The following is a 17,901-nucleotide window of genomic DNA, read 5'->3' as shown; positions in this document are numbered from 1 at the left end:
CCCCTTGTTTGCATTGGTTGGTTGTTCCTTCTGCTAGGTAGCATTCTCTTGTATGGATGCCCCACAGTTTGTTACCCACCCCACCCCACCCCATGAGGCACGTTTTTTACAAATGCAGTCACCGTATCCATTCACGCATGAGCTTTTGTGCGAATGCAGATTTTAATTGCACTTGGGTGAACCGCAGGGGTGCGTGGTAAGCGTCTGGTTCACTTGATACGCAAGCTGCTGAACTGTTTCCCAAAGTGGTCGGAAGCGCAAATGAAGTTGAGTTAGGGGCTTCTCTCCTTACACACCGGGCTCCTTGCCCCAGGCGCTGGAGCACAACAGCAGTCAGATCAAAGTCCCTGCCCCCAGCAGGGTTCAATTTTGGAGGTGGAGAGGAACAAGGAAATAAACAAGTATAGACAGTACAGAAGCTATAGAGTGACCAGCTAGAAAGTGGGGGAGGAGGAGGCCTTTCAGAGGAAGGGACCTGAGACCCAAAGCTTACCAGGTTGGGGGGGGGGGGCAGCGTGTGCAAGGCCGTACAGGCCAGGCAAGGGACAGGCTGGACTGTCCAGTGAATGTGAGAAAGCCAGATTCGGCCACCTCGCAGTAGTAGGGGCTCCCGTCCGAGCGGGGAAACAGCTCTACCAGCAGCGTAACAAGCTGGGGTTAATTCTAAAACCGATTTGAAAACTATAGGAGGATTTTACCTGGGGATTACCACGATGTCATTTACATTTCAAAAGCACCACTCTGGCGGCAAAGAGGGGAGCGGCCAGGATGGTAGCCAGGCGACGCACAGCGGCAGTTGAATCTGGGGTTTGTTTTGGAGATAGAGCCAAGAGGCCTGTTGATGGTTTGGACGCGGGGAGGGAGGGAGGGAACAAGAAGAATCGCAGGTGTATTGGGAAGAGTTTCTGGAATTTACTCTTCAAGACCTCAATTCCAGTCTCCCCCAAATCTTATAGGTTAGGCTAAACGCAGGACCGCACTAGGCCCTAGTTTATGATCAGTAAAGTAGGTTGTGAAAACAGGAGCGTTGACCCGGACCTAAGGGCAAAACAAATTACTATTGTAATGCTAATTTCACCCCCGCTACAACCCTGTGGGGCAGGTACTTCCAGCCCTTTCCACTGCGGAGAGGTGAAGGGACGGGCCCCAAGGCAGAGGTGTGACTGCTGAGTACAATGAATGAAAGACTAAAACACCGAAGAAAACTCACCCTCCCGCCAGAGGCTTCCAAGCCCCACCAGGAGCCAGGGGCGTTGCTCCGCGGGCCCTCTAGCACATGCGCATTAGACCCCCACCGCCCCCTGCCCAGCCCCCCCCCCCATCGGAGCATGCGCGGGCCGTTTGGCGCCAATTTCGGACCGCTGCAGCCGGCGCATACCGCGGGTTCCCGGACGGCGCGCGTTCACTCTCCCCGGCTCCGGGATGATTGGCCAGAAGACCCTCTACTCCTTCTTCTCCCCGAACCCCGCCGGGAAACGACGTACCCGCAGCCCCGAGCCGGCCGACCCAGGGACCGGCGTGGCGGCGGTAGCTGAGGAGAGCGGGGATGCGGCGGTGAGGCGCGGCGGGGACCGGGCACCGGGAGCAAGGGACCGGGAGGAGGGACCGGGGTCCCGCCCGACCGAGGGGTAACAGGGATGCACCGCTGACCCGTTAACTTGGGTCCTAGTGTTCAAAGCCGCCTGCACGTGTTCAAAACAGCCCATGCAGTTTTCTATCGGCGGCCATTCTGAGGGGCCAGCCAATGGGGATGGATCGCGGGGCCCACGGCGCCAATCAGACGCGAGGGGGCCGCCCCGCTCGGCCCGCCGTCCAATCGGAGAGGACACGGGGCGGGAGCCCGAAGTGGTTTTGCCGCGAAAAGACCACGTGGGGACGCGGGTGGCGGGTCCGAGGGGGCGGGGCTCCTGGGTCGCGGCCTCCCAGCCCTGGTACCCCTCCGGAGGTGTCGCGGGCCTCGCTTCCTGCCTCTCTGCCAGCCGCAGTTTGGTACGCAACCCAAAACTGGGGGCAGCGGCCTGCCTTCCCGGCTGGGCTCCCTCACTCCGTTTTTGCTGCGACTTGCCCCCTGGCGGCTGCGTCCTCGCGGATGGGCGTGCTGCGCAATGGGCCCTGGGGATGGGGGCGGCAGCTGCGGGCGCCCGGGCGCGGCCCGCTGCGGCTCGTGACCAGCCTGCGCGGGGATCGCTTGCAGGCCAGCCTCGCCAAGAAGGCCCGGGCCGGACAGGAGGACCCCGGCACGCCCCCCACCTCGCCGCTGAGCCCCGAACAGTTGGTCCGCATCCAGAGGAACAAGGCCGCAGCCCTGCTCAGACTCGCCGCGCGCAACGTGCCCGTGGGTTTCGGTGAGAGTTGGAAGAAGCACCTCAGCGCCGAGTTCGGGAAACCATATTTCATAAAGGTAAGCCTGGAGGCTGCGGGGCCCTTTTGTGTTGCTAGTACAACTTGCCGAATCCGCGTTTGTAGGATATTGCTTCCGTAGGCTTCTGTATTCCCTCCTTTAACGTCCTTGTGAGCTACGAGAGTAAAATACACCCTTGGTGTTTTGCATTTGCACGCCTTAAGAGTTTACTGTAAGATGATCGGGGTCTTTGTTAACCATTCAGTTGGTCTGCTCTCCAGGGAAGAGCTGCGTGGTAAAATCGAAAACCCCTGACTGCATTCACACCCGGTTCGACTTTTACAAAAAGAGGGGAGGGGTTGGCACCAGGAGGAAGTCAAAGCAGCCAGGCCCATCAACTCTGACCCAGTCGAAACAGAGGGGAAGGGTACTGACTTTGGAGTGGGACATCCTCGGTGACTCGCAAGTACAGTTGTTCCTTGCTGTTTTTCGAAAGATTTTGGGTATAAAACACGGCAGGGAGCTAGGTGGTGCTTCTGTTAGCTTACATTGGAAGTTTTCTTAAAGAATTCTCATGCTTTCCGGTGAGAATCTGATTTTAAATCTAATTTGCCTTTACCTCAGCTCATGGGATTTGTTGCAGAAGAAAGAAAACATTACACCGTGTATCCACCCCCACACCAAGTCTTCACCTGGACGCAAATGTGTGACATAAGACATGTAAGTACAAGTTGTCAGTGAGTTTTAGTAAAAGCGGGGGAGGGTGAGAATCCAGTAGTCATTTGTGAATGGCCCTGGAGTTAAGGCACTGTCCATCATTGAGTGATAAATGCTGAAGTGGTGAGTTTTGGGCTGGCTGTTTTGTAGCCTGTTAACTTTCTAACTTTTAGCATGTGCCACCAAGGCAGCAAAAAAGAAAAAATTATACATAGACTTTGGGTCTATGTGCTCTAATTTTTTGGATTTTATTTAATCCTGAAAGCAGCTCCATGCCAGCCTCACATCTTATTGTGGTGGCGGTGAGGAAACTGAGGCAGGAAGCGGTTAGGTCTTTTTCAGTTGGTTATTGTCCATCCACCTTGACCGGCAGGTCAGTACTCTCTTTGTCTGACCACACTGTGTTTCATAGGTGATGCTTTCAAGCTCTTCCGGCCTCAGCAATTCTGCTGCCCTTTTAACAGACCCCTTTGCTCTGGTTCATTCCGTGCAACATCTACTGACTGGCTTGGTCTGGTCACTTCAGTCTCCTGCTCAGAAGCTTGTTTATGGCTTCATACTGTATGAACGACAGAAGCTGAACATGAAAATAGCCGTGGCCTACTGCCCGGCCTGTCCTCCACCCCCAACCCTCTTGCTTCAGAGTTGGACAGTGTGACAAGAATCCTCTCTTCTGTCTTTTGAAAAACTCGATGAGATCCATCTATGGCACCTCCTGGAAGCCTGTTACCCACTACCTTTGTGATCTGGGCTTCCTCTCCAGTACATTTAGTGTCTCTTCATGCTGGAGTACTCTACACCCAGCTCGGGGCTTGAGATTTTATATTTTGTTCTTATCCTGTTCCCTTCCCCGTCTTGTAAGCCAAGGGCAGGAATGTGTGATTTGGTAAATCCTGTCTCTGTTAAATCTCATAGAAATGAGATTAGGTGAATAACCCATTTAGATAAGGCTGTCACACCTAATATTTAGCAGACTTGACAGTTTTTCACTTTAGAGCAAGAGCTTTGAATAGAGCTCCCGGTTTTCTAAAGTTAAAGAAACCAAGTCCTGTTTAATTCAGTACGAGTTGGTGCCTTGTTTGAACAGTGGGTCCTGTTTTGAATACCAGTGACCACTGTCAACAGGAAAAGGAGAACGTGACAGTTCTGTGGATCAGGTGGCTCAGTGAGTTGTCTTGACAGACGGGGAGGTTTAGTGACTCCTTCAGGGTCGTCCCTTATCCAGGACCGGAACCGAAGGCTTCCCTGCTGGGACCGGCTGCTTCACAAGGGAGAACATGCTGAGGACAGAGTGTGCACCAATGGGAGGAGCAGGGGGTCCACAGAAACTTCCCGATGTCTGAAGGTTGGGTTGTGAAGGATGTGGTGTATGTTAGGCACGAGAGAAGCTTCTGAGAAGGAACAGCAGGGCCAGAAACATGAGAATGAGGAGGTGGGCCGGCACCGGATCGAACGGACTAGCTGTATTTTAATACTGCCTGTGACAGTGACCTCATTCCTTGAAATTGCATGTTGCCACCTGCTCCAGCACCTTTGACCTTCTTCTGTTCCATCCCTCAGGATATGGGGGAACAGGCCTCTTCCTGTGTTGCTGGTACGGAATTTGAATTGCCTCCCCTCATTGAAAAGCAATTTGTAAAATACACCTGTCCTGGGACCAGCGCCTCCGCTCTTCTGAATCTGTTCCATACGTAGAGAAACTGTGTAAGGATACACATATTAGGGTGTTTGCTGCAGTATTTTTCTTGTGACAGAAAAAACTTAGGAAACAAGCCAACTACTTATTAGTGGCTGAGTGCTTTGGGGATTGGAGGACGCGTAAAAGGCACGATATGAGGAACAAAAATGTAGGGTGATGAGTACAATAACCCCCATTGTATAGGTCACTTTACAGCGTTGACTCAGAAGGGGATAAAGGAAGAGCAGGAGGCCCCGAACCACTCTGTGTGTTTCTGGATGGTTGTACTTGTGCCAAGGGCACATTTTTTGAAATTTGAAAAACGAAGGGGATGAGAGAGACCTGAACCTGTTTTCACACACTTGCGTCAGAGAAGGAGTGGGGCCGGGCAGCAGGGTGACTGAGTGAAGGCTAATTTGACAATGGAAAGTAATGGTGCCGGGTCACCCTCTCCCTTCTGGGGCTTCTTAGTTGGGTTGGAGAGCCGCCTGTCTCCTCATCACGGTCCTTTGTACAGGTTATCAGGCAGGCAGGTGTTCGTGTAAACTGCCTATGCGACAGTATTTACTCTCTTGCCACCTGGTGTTCACAGGTGAAGGTTGTCATCCTGGGACAAGATCCATATCACGGACCCAATCAAGCCCACGGTCTCTGCTTTAGTGTTCAAAGACCCATTCCACCTCCACCCAGGTACGATTGCTTCACAGATGGCTCGGGCCCAAGTGTGATTACTTTCAGGTGTGTGCTTTGTGGATCATAAGTGCACTTGGGAGACTTCTAATAGCCATTGGAGTAGGATTTCTCCATCTTGGTACTGTCGACATCAGGCGTTGGGTCTTTTTGCGGGAGAGGTTTCGTTCTGTGCACTGAAGGGTGTTTAGTAGTGGCTTCTACCCGCTGCCCCCCCCCCCCCCCCCCCGCAGAACTAGAGGTGCTGGTAAAATGGCAGTGATGGATGTCTTTGGACAGTGCCCGAAGTCCCCTGGGGTGCAAAAATGACCCCTGATTAAAAACCACTGCTTTGGGGGCGCCTGGGTGGCGCAGTCGGTTAAGCGTCCGGCTTCAGCCAGGTCACGATCTCGCGGTCCGGGAGTTCGAGCCCCGCGTCGGGCTCTGGGCTGATGGCTCAGAGCCTGGAGCCTGTTTCCGATTCTGTGTCTCCCTCTTTCTCTGCCCCTCCCCCGTTCATGCTCTGTCTCTCTCTGTCCCAAAAATAAATAAACGAAAAAAAAATGTTTAAAAAAAAAAAAAACCACTGCTTTGGAGAATTTGACGTATAAAACGTAAGAACATAACAAATACACAAAGATCTAAAACTGGCAGCATTAATTGGGAGGGAGGTTGTAACTCCTGGGCTGATTTACTGAAATCATCCAAAGTGCTATTCCTTAAATCAAGCCTAAACCAAAGGAAAGGTCTTTGGCAAGGTTGCCGGTCGGAGGAGTGTGATGCTTCCTCACGAATCCGCCAGGTCCGTTCGGCCCTCCCCCTCCACGGGCTGGGGTGCAGGCTGGAATCCACGTGTATGTTGGAGGCTCCTGGATTTTCAGAATTGTGCTCAAGATCTGTTTGTTGTTTTTCTCCTGGCTTACTTTCAGTTTGGAAAACATTTATAAAGAGCTGTCTACAGACATAGATGGTTTTGTTCATCCTGGTCACGGAGATTTGTCCGGGTGGGCCAAACAAGGTAAGCCACCTACCTGGCTGCTAGATGTGTTCTGGATGGATTTCAGCACAGTCTTCCCTTGTCCTGCCCTGCTTGCTTATGTTTATAAAAGAACACAGCACTGGAACATTCTCACAGACTGACTGCATTTATACAAGACAAAATATGTGTCTCCTCTTTATTCTCCAGCCAGTGTTTTCTTTCGTGTTTTAACTGTAATTTGAAAGAGAAAAGTTTGTTCTTTCTTGTTATTTATTTTTAAGTAATCTCTACACCCAACTCGGGGCTTGAACTCACAACCCCAAGATCAAAGTTGCATGCTCCACCGACTGAGCCAGCCAGGTGCCCTTTGTAATTAATGTTTTATATTTGCTAACTTTGACCACTTGGGAGGTGACCTTACCTTTCTCATTTCAGCACTCGGGTTGTGTTTTTCTCTGTTGAGCACCATTTACAGGACTTTTTCTTTCCTTTCTTTCTTTTTCTTTTCTTTTTCTTCCTTTTTCTTTTCTTCCTTTCATTGGTTCTTTTCTTTCTTTCTTTCTTTTCTTTCTTTCTTGCCTAAACGTGTATTTTTGAGAGAGAATGAGAGCACAAGCTGGGAGCAGAGGATCCGAAGCAGGCTCTGTGCTGGCCACCAAAACCTCGATGCAGGGCTCCACCTTGTGAATCGTGAGGTCATAATCTGAGCCAAAATAGAACACTTAACCAACTGAACCAAGCAGACAGCCGGCCGGACTTTCTTCCTTCCTCCCTTTCTAACAAATAAACTATAACCAGATAAGGAAAGAATATTTACCATCAGATTCTTTTTTCTTTCTCTTATTATTTTTTAATTTTTTAATGTCTATTTATTTTTGAGAGAGACCTAGCATAAGCAGGAGAGGGCAGAGAGACACAGACTCTGAAGCAGGCTCCAGGCTCTGAGCTGTTAGCACAGAGCCCGACGTGGGGCTTGAACTCACAAGCCTTGAGATCGTGACCTGAGCCGAAGTTGGAGGCTCAACCAACTGAGCCACCCAGGCGCCCCACTTGGGATAGATAGATGTTTGAAACAACCCTGATGACTGATGTAAGGCACGTTCACTGTTACAAACTTAGAAGATGTTGAAATTGCAGAGGTGAAAATAAAATGCTCACTGGTCTTGCCCGGAGGTGCCCAGCAGTCATGTTGCATTGCTTTGTTTGGGAGCCGGTTTCAGACAGCTGTGCTGGACCCCGACACGGGAACGGTTCCACGGGCACAGCCCCTGTTGTCAGGTGTCTCGGCTGGCTCGTTTGTCTTTTCACCCGTTTCTTTGCTGTGTGTCTGTAGGTGTTCTCTTACTCAACGCAGTCCTCACCGTCCGGGCACATCAGGCTAATTCGCATAAGGAGAGAGGATGGGAGGAGTTTACGGATGCGGTTGTGTCCTGGCTAAATCACAACTCCAGCGGCCTCGTCTTCCTGCTCTGGGGCTCTTACGCTCAGAAGAAAGGCAGTGCCATCGATAGGGTATGGTTGTTGTGTTTTGTCTTTTAAACACTTTAAGCCAGTTGAGAAAATCTTAGGAATTTTCTGTTGTGTGGTCTTGGAAAACCCATGTCCTAAGATGAAGCTTATTCTCCCTAAAGACTTAAGAGTTAGGGTCAGGTTTGCCATTGAAAATTAAGCAAAATTCAGACAAATTACAAGAATGATGAATTGTGTGAGAGGAAAGCACCGGGCCAACTTCTGATTCAATAGCGTTAGTAACACGGGCGTGGACCTGCCACATACGTAGAATGATGCGGGCACCGTTCGGTGCAAGCGATGCAGTAAGTGGCAAATAAGGCCAAGGACCCCGTGACCACCGAGCCGCCCGCCCTCGGCTTCCCCCCACGTGCTCCTTCTCTGCTCTTCTCCCTCTGTTTCCAGAAGGAGCAGCATACCTGGTGCTGAGATTAAAAGCCAGACGCCATCCTTGAATCTCTCCTTTCCCTCCCGGCCTTAAATCCTGTCCCCTTGCCTCCCCTGATGCCAGTCCTCCTCCCGCTCACCGTTGACGGTGCCACCAAAGGCTTTCTGTTTCTGGGGTCTACTCCCCGCGCCTTTACGTGAACGGCAACCGAGTAGGAGTCACGCGAAGGCGCTTCTCTCTCTACAGAGGGTCTGTGTCAAGGAACCAGACGTTTTCAGGTGTTGTGAGGCAGCGCATAATAAAATCTGGCATGAATGAACTAACTGCTGAGATCTGATTCTCTAGGCAAGTAGGAAGCGTCCGTGCGAGCCGTCTCCATCTCTGCCTTGGGGAGACTGAAGGGCCGCGTGGCTCTTCATGTTTGAATCTTTATTATCGACAATGGTCCGGTTGGACGGGAGGCGCTTATAAAAGCTTGGTCGGTAGAAGCAAGTTGCGGGTCCAGCCCAGTGGCTTTCCCGAGCGCTGGGTCTGTCTGTCCGGCTGCCACGAAGCACGTCACATTCGGAGCTTCCCGAGTTAACGCTCTCATTTCCTCAGCCGGCCTCGCTGAACCTGCTCCCACGTACTCCCCAAGGGTGGAGGGTACCGCCGGGCGCTTGTCCAAACAGAAGTCCCATCCCGCACTCTCCCTCCCTCCTCCCCATCCCGCAGGTGTCAGGCCTTCAGAGCCTTTCCCCTGCTCTCAGACGCCTCCCCACCTGTCTGTGCCTGGCCCAGGCCCTCACCTGATCTTGCCGGAGTGTCCCATGGAGTCCCCCCGTGGAAGGCCTTGCCTTGGGTGGGGTCTTGAGCACAAGCACGCCCCGGGCTGCCTCTCAGCCGCAGCTCCCACACTTCCCCCCCCCCCCCACCTCTTCCCTGTGTCCCGCTTCCCTGCCTGCCTTTGAATATCGTGCCTCCTCGGTCCAGAGACTTCCTTCAGAGCCCAGCATGGCTCACATTTTCAGGGCCAGGCTAGTAAGCACTTAACCTGCGTTACCTGTCAGGCTGCATCAAGACCCACGGGCCTTCTCTGTCCCTTCGCGGCATCTCCACAAGTCGGGCACTCTTCTTCCCCGTTTACAGATGAAGACTGAAGTGCGGGCTGGACTCCTTGACTTCTCTGGGGCCACACGACGCGGCAGTCAGAACTTGAACCCAGGCCATCTGGCTCCCGGCTCCGTGTTTTTTTTTTTTTTTTTATATAAGTAATATTTACCCCCAGTGTGGGGCTTGAACCCCTGACCCTGACATCGGGGTCGCGTGCTCTTCTGACTGAGCCAGCCAGGTGCCCCTTCAGGCTCCGGTTCTTAACCACACTGCGCTGCCTGGCTTTAATTATGGCCCCTCCTGGATGGAGGTGTTTGAAGGCAGGGATGTTGTGAAAACACTTGTGAACTAGCATTTATTTATTTTTAATATTTTTATTTTTGCCGGAGCGTGGATGGGGAGGGGCAGAGAGAGGAGGGGCAGAGGATCTGAAGCAGGCTCGGTGCTGACAGCCGAAAGCCTGATGCCGGGGATTGAACTCAGGAACCATGAGATCATGACCTGAGCCAAAGTTGGATGCTCAACCCACTGAGCGCCCCAGGTGCCCCGAGGTTTTTATTTACATACAGAAAAGAAGCACGAAAACAAACGTCCCTGGTCTTCCTGCTCCATTAACTAGAGTTGACATTTAAAAAATCAAAGTGTTCTGTTTTTGTTGACAGTTCAGGTAATACAGGAAAGTGTAAAACAGAAAGTAGATAAGTGCCTTCCACTATTTCTTTTCCCTAAAGGAACTATAATTAGTGTCTTAGATATTTTCCCAAAAAAACCTTTTTGTGTAATTCTCCCTTTTTTCTTCTACTTGAGATATTTAGGTCTTTCCACATCAGCCCACGTAGCTCAACCTTGTTCTTCTGATACCCTCGTGGTGTCCCCTTGTAAGAAGTTCAGGGAAATGTTTGCAGCCAGTTGCCTAACCCTGGGTTTATGATGTGAGGTCTTCCTGACCTAAGCCGTGGAACCTCATGCCTGCATCTCCACGTGGGTCTATACCCCGTGGGGTCCGTTGGCAAACGTACTCTTAGCAGTGGGATCGCTAGATCCTAAGATACGGGCACTTGACCGCTGCGTAGGCAGTGCCTCCGGTCCTAGACGTGCAGACTTTGATTCTCTCGTTCTCTTTCAGAAACGTCACCATGTGCTGCAGACTGCTCACCCCTCCCCGTTGTCGGTGTACAGAGGGTTCTTTGGATGTAGACACTTCTCTAAAACCAATGAGTTGCTGCAGAAGTCTGGCAAGGAGCCCATCAACTGGAAGGATCTGTGACCCTAAACTGGGGAGGCTGTCCCTGGGCCGTCTTTTAGAAGCTGCTAGTGAAGTTACTCACCAAGAGTGGCAGCAAAGGCTCTACTCTGGGACCTTATGTCTGTCTTTGCAACACGCCTTTGGACTAAAATATACCTTCACGGTATTTGGGAGAGAGAGGCGGTCAAATACTCCAGACCACCGCTCTCTGTGTCACCTTTATGGTAAAAGGGGACAGGAGACAGAAGCACCTTGTGGTACAGCCAGCTGTTACTTTAGTTGGACTTTAGGTTGTAAAGTGTTGGGTGTGTTTATTTAGCAAGGCCCTCCTTTGCCCAGCTTGGCTTCCCGTTCTTGGCCAAGTACACTGCTCCCCGCATCCTTCTGAGAGCCCCGAGGCTCCTCCTTGCAGGAAGCAGGACATTTTGCAAGTGCCCAGAAATTTGGGGCTGAAAGTTCTTGAGGACTGATCTCTGAGTGAGCCTTCAACAGATAGGGAGAGGGAAGTGAACTGGGGCTTGTTTTCTAGTTACTCTATGGGTGTTCCTAGGAATAAACAGTGGAAGTTGAACTGGAAGAAAGAGAAAGGGGAGTTATTTTGTTTTTTTTTTTTATTTTTATTTTTTTTTTTTTAAAGAGGAAATGCTTTTCTTCTCTGGAGTATCTCGAGTTGGGGGATTTCAGGAAGCACAGAGTGCCAATTGCTGTTTTTTTATGGACTGAAATCACATGGGGATTTTTTTTTCAACACTGGTGAATTTTGCTGTTTTAAAAATACTTCTGCAGATGTGTATATTTTTTAATCCTTTGTCGGGGAGACCGTCTTTTATTAGGTCTGTACCTCCGTCCTACATCCTGTTAGAGATGCTGTCGCTGTGTTAGTTGGGGGAAAGGGGGCGTTAACTCCGAGTGAGCTTGGCAATAAAAAGATAGTTGAAGTTTCACTCCGTGCCCAGTGCCCTTTCTGTCAGCTCCCTCGGGCCTGGCAGGGATTTGGCGGGTGGGATCGCTGCAGCAACCTTTGTGGGCAGGAAGTGCTGCCCCCCCTCCCACCCTTCCGCCCCGCCCCTCGGATGGAGCCGCCCACCTCTCCAGGCCGGGTAAGCCCTGGGCGGGTTCCCACCCTGGGCGGGTTTCAGGAGGGTCACCATCCGCTGGGCTTCACCCCAGCTGGGAGGGAGATGGAGATGGGGCCGGGGCCATACGTAGGCGGTCAGGAACTGCGGAGACCCTAAAGAGGCCGAATGGGGCCGGAAAAGCGTTTCTCCGGGGATCGTGGCTGCGAGTCCTGCCAAGCCTTGGGACAGCGCAAGGGGAGCTCCCCCGCCCCCATCCCGTTAGTGTTTGCAGACTCTTCCCTGGGACTCTGGACTGGAGGTGTGAGGCTAGGGCACTAGGAAGAAGCCCTGATGGCCCACTGACCTGCCAGCACTTGGCTGGGAGTCGAAGTGGTGGGTGGATCCTCACGCTCAAAGCCTGGACTCCCCTGGTGTCTGATGAAGAAGGAAGCCAGAAGTATATGAAGAGCCTGGTTAACACGTGCTAGTATTTAAGTGGGCGAGAACGCATCCAGTGCTAACGGCCCCACCTCCTCTCTGCGCAGGGATTTGGAAACCTTTTGCTCGAGCACCTTGCTTCCCATCCAGGCCTTCGTTTTCTAAACATTTCAGAAGGAGGGTATGTGATCCCACACTGCCATGGGCAAGCAGGCTTTCAACAGAAGGAAGATCTAGAACAAAGATGCATTCTCAGTTTGCCCTCTGGTAACTTGGGGGGGGGCGGCTCCCCTTATCCAAGTGAGGAATGAAGAGGTGATATTTCTACATCAGTTAGGCTTTGATGCTTGGCTCCCGACACAATGCTGTCCATAGGGGAGAGGCGGTGAACTCTGGGTTACTGTAAATCATTCAGAAAGTGAACTCGTTTGCTTTTTCTTGTTTAATAGTGAGCCTTAGACATCTAGTGATACTTTATTTTTTTTTTTTAATTTTTTTTTAACGTTTTATTTATTTTTGAGAGAGAGAGACAGAGCATGAACGGGGGAGGGGCAGAGAGAGAGGGAGACACAACTGGAAGCAGGCTCCAGGCTCTGAGCCATCAGCCCAGAGCGAGATCGTGACCTGAGCTGAAGTCGGCCGCTTAACCGACTGAGCCACCCAGGCGCCCCTAGTGATACTTTAAACAGAACACAGAGCTGTGGGTTCAGTGGTTTATGACTGCCCCTCCCCCAAAAGAAATGCAGATTTGATCACTGGTTTCTGGAGTGGTCGTTTTCTTTCATGTTTTGGGATTTGCTATGATCACAGCACTAGGTTTGCAGAAATGGATAAAAGGCAATCTTGGCCTTTTAGGTCAGGGGTCAGCATACTTTTTCTATATAAAGGGTCAGGTAGTCAGTATTCTAGGGTCTGCCCTGGTTCTGTCCGTGAGAACCACTCCACTCTCTTTTGCAGACAAAGCAGCCATGTGGTAAACGTAAATGAGCAGGTGTGGCTGTTTTCCAATAAAACTTCCCGGATACTGAGATTGGAGCTGAATATGATTTGCACGTGTCACGAAATCTTGATTTTTCCCCCCCCCTTGAGCATTTAACATGTAAAGACCGCTCTTCGTTTGACTGCCATAGGGAAACAGGTCAAAGACACCTGTCCTAGGAACTCCCACTCAGATGTCTGCAGTGACAGTGCCCATCTGTGGCATCCTGCCACCGGTCAGTTCCGCGTGGCTCACTGTGGGAGCAGGTGAGAACCCGGCCAGAATCGTTCTGTCTCCCTTCTCAGGCAAGGGGAAGAGTATTTGCCGAGGGCTTTGGGAAACCAGGAAGTCCGCAATGCAAAATGCCCTGGGAACCCCGAGTTGTAAACTAATTATGTGAAAGTCACTATCTGAACAGAGTCCAGCAGGGCAAAGTCAGAGAATGTGGGTTTTTTTTTTTTGTTTTGTTTTTGCTTTTTTAGACATGTTGTTAATATGCTCCCATTATTACATGGGACATTCTGTCCCTCTTAAAATTTGATTTCTGCTTCAGTTTGCACCTAGTATAAAAAAGTAGAGTTTTGGACTTGGGCAAGCAAACTTTTCAGTGTTTGGCAGTGACTTTCCATCCTTGTCAAACCTTCGAGATGTACAAGGGAGAACAGGTAGGAGGCTCTGGGCTACTTCGGAGGGTCCTGGCATGTTGATTGGTGGTGACGCATGCTGAGAAAAGTCTGGAACTTGAGTGGCCTCTCTTCCTACTTAGAGTCCTTCTGACACTTTGAACTTTGAGGTCAGACCAGGAGTTCGATACTTTGCAGTCTTTGCTACTCAGTTGTATATTTCCTGTGTCTTCCTGTCCCTCTCAGCTAGTGGCTTTTGTGGTCGGGGGGTGGGGGGTGGTATCCACAGGCTTCAAACAAGCCCTTTGGATGCTCACCCGGGCGATGCAGGCAGGCTGGGTGTGAGGACCCAGAAGAGGTCCCTGGGGACCAGCCAAGAAGGTTCTTGGCAAAATGGAAATCAAACGTGAGCCCGCAGGAAGCGAGAGCAGAGACCGAGGGAGCATCTGGCAAGACTTGGGAAGGAAGAGCATGAAGTCTCGTTTTTGCCTGGGGCCTGGGGTTTTTACTGAGGATTGTGGTCTGGTGCGTGTGTCCCTCCAGGCATCCGGGGACCGGTCAGAACCAGGACAGGGTCCAGGTGTCCCTCATAAATCACTTATTCCTCGGAGCCAGGGGGTCTTGGCATCGATGTCCAACACGAGCGGTCTGGAATGTGTGCATGAAGGCTTCACCCGGTCCCGCCTGAGAGGTTCTCTGTCGTGCTGGAAGACTCCAGAGATATTATTAACTCCCTGTCCCTCGCAAGGAGGACATACATGAAGCCATGGATAGGGTGGGGGTGCAGGTCCTAACGAGAATAGAAGCGGGAAAAGAAGTAAAGGGGAAAAAACCCAGCCTTTTCTTTCATGGGGTCCATTTCATTTCCCTATCTCCTGGGGAAACAAAAACATGAATGCCAGTCCCGCTCCCAGAAATTGTGATTTAAGTGGTTCTTGGGGTGAAAAGGAGATATGGGCGTTTTTATGAAGGGTCAGGTTTGCAGCCCAACCAGCAGCTTCTTTGACCAGATGCCCTGTGTTCTGTATGTTACGGAACCAGGCTGGAACGCTGGCGGAAAAACCGAGCGGCCCTCGGAGATCTTGGTGGACTGGAGATTGGTTTTACGCCGGCGGGCTCAGAGGAGACTGTTTCTCCAAAGGTCTGAGCCCGGAATGCCAGTGGGGAGGGTAATTTGTAGCCAAAAGCCTCCATATCTGGGGGGGTTTGCGATGTACAGCAAACAAAGGAAGAAGAAACTGGAGGAGGGGTCTCTAAGCTAGAGACCAGAATTTGTTTTAGTCCCATCAGCCATCTTTGGCGTACTTTATCCACTTCTCCAACATTGACGCCATGTGGTCACTTCATATTTTTTTCTTTTCGGCAGATAATAGGATTTTCTGCATGTAAGAGGTATTTGAAGGAATCTATTTTTTCTATTGTGTTGGGTGGGAAAAGTTTATGAACGATTGGTTTCCAGCCAAACATTCAGCTTCTGGAAATTACCTGTGGCCGTAGAGAGAGAGTGTCAGAGGATAGCTGGGGCACCAGAACCGAGTTCCCCGTGTGTCTGTGAGTAGGGGTAGCGAGGAACTTTTCTAGTCTCTTTGGAAGTAAGGAGTTTCATTAGAAAGACGGTGCTCGGTGCCTGTCACGAACAAGCCACTATGCTAGAAGCTCGGTGTTTGTCGTTTGATGTCACTTTTCCCAGCCACGTGGTAAAGTACCTGGATGGAGAAATAGACTCAGCCATTTGCCTAGAGCCACAGGTAACGGAGCTAGGATTCGAACCCACGGCAGCCCGATTTCAAAGCCGCGTCGTCTTGCCACTGTTTACACTCTGCCCAGATCACGGTTATCGGATGTCATCAGGGAGGACTTCCAAATGGAGTTTACAGAACGTCCTGGAGTCACGGCTCTCCCAGGAAAAAACCAGGATGTGTCCGGAGTCTGAAATGTGCCTCTTTCAAAATTTTGCACGAGCTACCCTCTAGTGAAGTCATTGGGATCGATACCCGAAGCCCCATGGTGCAGGGGCTGCGGTCTAGGGAGGACTGAAGGCGGGCAGGCAGCGTGCCAAGCCCCTGACCGGCATTGTTTCGCCCTCCGCTCCTATAAAACGTAGGTGGGGCTGGCCCGGCTTACAGCTGACGGTGCCCAGGCTTCCAGAGGACAGGCACAAAGTGGCTTCCCGCTTACGAGTCCGGTGGGAAAAGTTCCAAGAAGTCCACCGTTTGCCCACTTTTCCTTCTTGGAAAACAAGCCCGCAGAGGAAGTCTCTCTGGCTGCCCCTGTCCCCCTGCCATTTAAACTGTTCTGCAGAAGTTCGGGTTCTGGCGGGTTTTTCCACTTGCTCCTCCTGGTTTACTGAGATCAGGCCCGCCAAGCTGCTGTTCCCCCTTACCTCTTGTCAGAGCACAACGCCCTTCCGTGTGGCCTCTGCCTTACCGGCTCTGGTTTGGACCTGGAGGTGACCTTTGTCCTACATGCCCGCAGCCCTCCCCTCCTCGCGGAACATTCCGTAACAGCCTGTGCCGGGTTTCCCGTCTTCCCTGCCGGGCCCTAGCAAGAGCCAGCTGACCCAGCTGTTGGGGTGTTTGGGTTTTTTTTTTTTCCTCCCCGAGCGTGAGTGGCGTTTTCGTTCGGAAGGTTTTACCCAATCTTTATCTGGGGAAAGAAGCCTGGTGGTCCTTTGACAGCAGTTGTGCGAACCCATCGGAGCTTTTGCTGCAGGCTGGCTCCAGAAGCCCTTTCTCAAACACCCCACAACCCGTGTGCAGTTAATTTCCTGCATGTCTCAGGAGGGCCGGGATGACTTTGTCCGTATTGCTTACGACAACTTGGACTTTAGATGCCCCATCTTGGGCTTTAGATGGCTTAGATACGTAACAACTGTGAAACCCAGCGAGGGCTGGGATTGAAGGGTGGCCGGCAGGGTCCCTCCCGGAGTGGCAGGGGGCCACACGAGTGGTTTGGTGCGAGATCTTGCCCCGCTTCACCTGGGCTGTTACTGGTCTTCAGTGCCTTGAAGGTTAAGTGCTCCAGGGATCATTTTTAAACAGCAGAGGCCAGTTCCTCTGAAAGTGACGCTTACAGTCACGGTGAGCAGCTAGCTGGCTTAGAGTCAGGCACACGGCAGACAAGGAACCCGGAAAATGCAACCCCGAGCGCGTAATTGGGAGGACACGGGAAAGGCGGAGGGACAGGGGGTAAGTGAGCTCACCCCTCCGTGGGGTCACTGACCATAAAGCCGGCGCCCACGTGGATGGGGATTTCACGTGCGGCGAGCTGAGCCCCTGTGCAGGAGTGTGCATGCGGGCTTTCCAGAGGGGGACGGTCACTCCTGTTTACCGGGACCTGATGTGAGGGTTGGAAATGTAACAGATCAAGGAGAAGAGCCTCTCTCTGCTTCTATAAATGGTTATGTTGTTGGGAATCTCTGCGTGAACTCTTCCATCCGTTCCACAAACCGAAACGGTAGGGTTAGGTTTGGGCTTAGGTTTACTGAAAAGGTAGTTCTGTGATTTTTGTTGTTGTTGTTGTTGTTGTTTTGGGGGTTTTTTTGCCCTCAAGACTCCTGTCCTTAAGGAAAACTATTCTGTTTCTCACAGATGTCCAATCTCTCAAACTATCATCATTATATATATATTTTTAAGTGTATTCGAGGCGGGCGGGGGGCCGCCTGGGTGGCTCAGTTGGTTAAGCGTCTGACTTCAGCTCAGGTCACGATCTCACAGTTGTGAGTTCGAGTCCCATGTCGGGCTCTGCGCCGACAGCCCGGAGCCTGGGGCCTGCTTGGGAGTCTCTCTCTCCCTCTCTTTGTCCCTACCTTACTTCTGCACTCTCTCAAAATAAATAAAATTAAAAAAAAAAAAAAAGCATACTCCAAGAGTCAAGCATTTATAGTGGTCCCACATTGCTAGAAAGATGTTATTTTTAAAAAAAATTTTTAACGTTTATTTTTGAAAGAGAGACAGAGTATGAACGGGGGAGGGGCAGAGAGAGAGAGAGAGAGAGAGAGAGAGAGAGAGACAGACAGAATCCAAAGCAGGCTCTCAGACTCACAAACCATGAGATCATGACCTGAGCTGATGTCAGACTTAACTGACTGAGCCCCCAGGCGCCCCTAGGCGTCATTTTTTTTTTTTTAAGGGCTCTAGGGAGTAAAAGTCAAGTGGCACAGAGTAAAAAGGTCTCCCTGCACC

General features: G+C 51.3%; 1 protein-coding gene across 1 annotated transcript; it reads left to right on the top strand.

Annotated features, from left to right (window-relative positions):
- Window positions 1–1,422: 1,422 nt before the first annotated feature.
- On the top strand, window positions 1,423–11,563 carry UNG (uracil DNA glycosylase). Its single transcript, XM_030336140.1, has 7 exons — window positions 1,423–1,554; window positions 2,195–2,401; window positions 2,966–3,061; window positions 5,329–5,426; window positions 6,335–6,423; window positions 7,718–7,896; window positions 10,500–11,563. The coding sequence occupies exons 1-7, from the start codon at window positions 1,423–1,425 to the stop codon at window positions 10,638–10,640; spliced, it is 942 nt and encodes a 313-aa protein (XP_030192000.1). The 3' UTR covers window positions 10,641–11,563.
- Window positions 11,564–17,901: the final 6,338 nt, after the last annotated feature.

Source organism: Lynx canadensis, chromosome D3 (genome assembly GCF_007474595.2).
Source record: "Lynx canadensis isolate LIC74 chromosome D3, mLynCan4.pri.v2, whole genome shotgun sequence".
Taxonomy (NCBI): domain Eukaryota; kingdom Metazoa; phylum Chordata; class Mammalia; order Carnivora; family Felidae; genus Lynx; species Lynx canadensis.
This window is presented reverse-complemented; position numbering and strand designations above follow the sequence as displayed.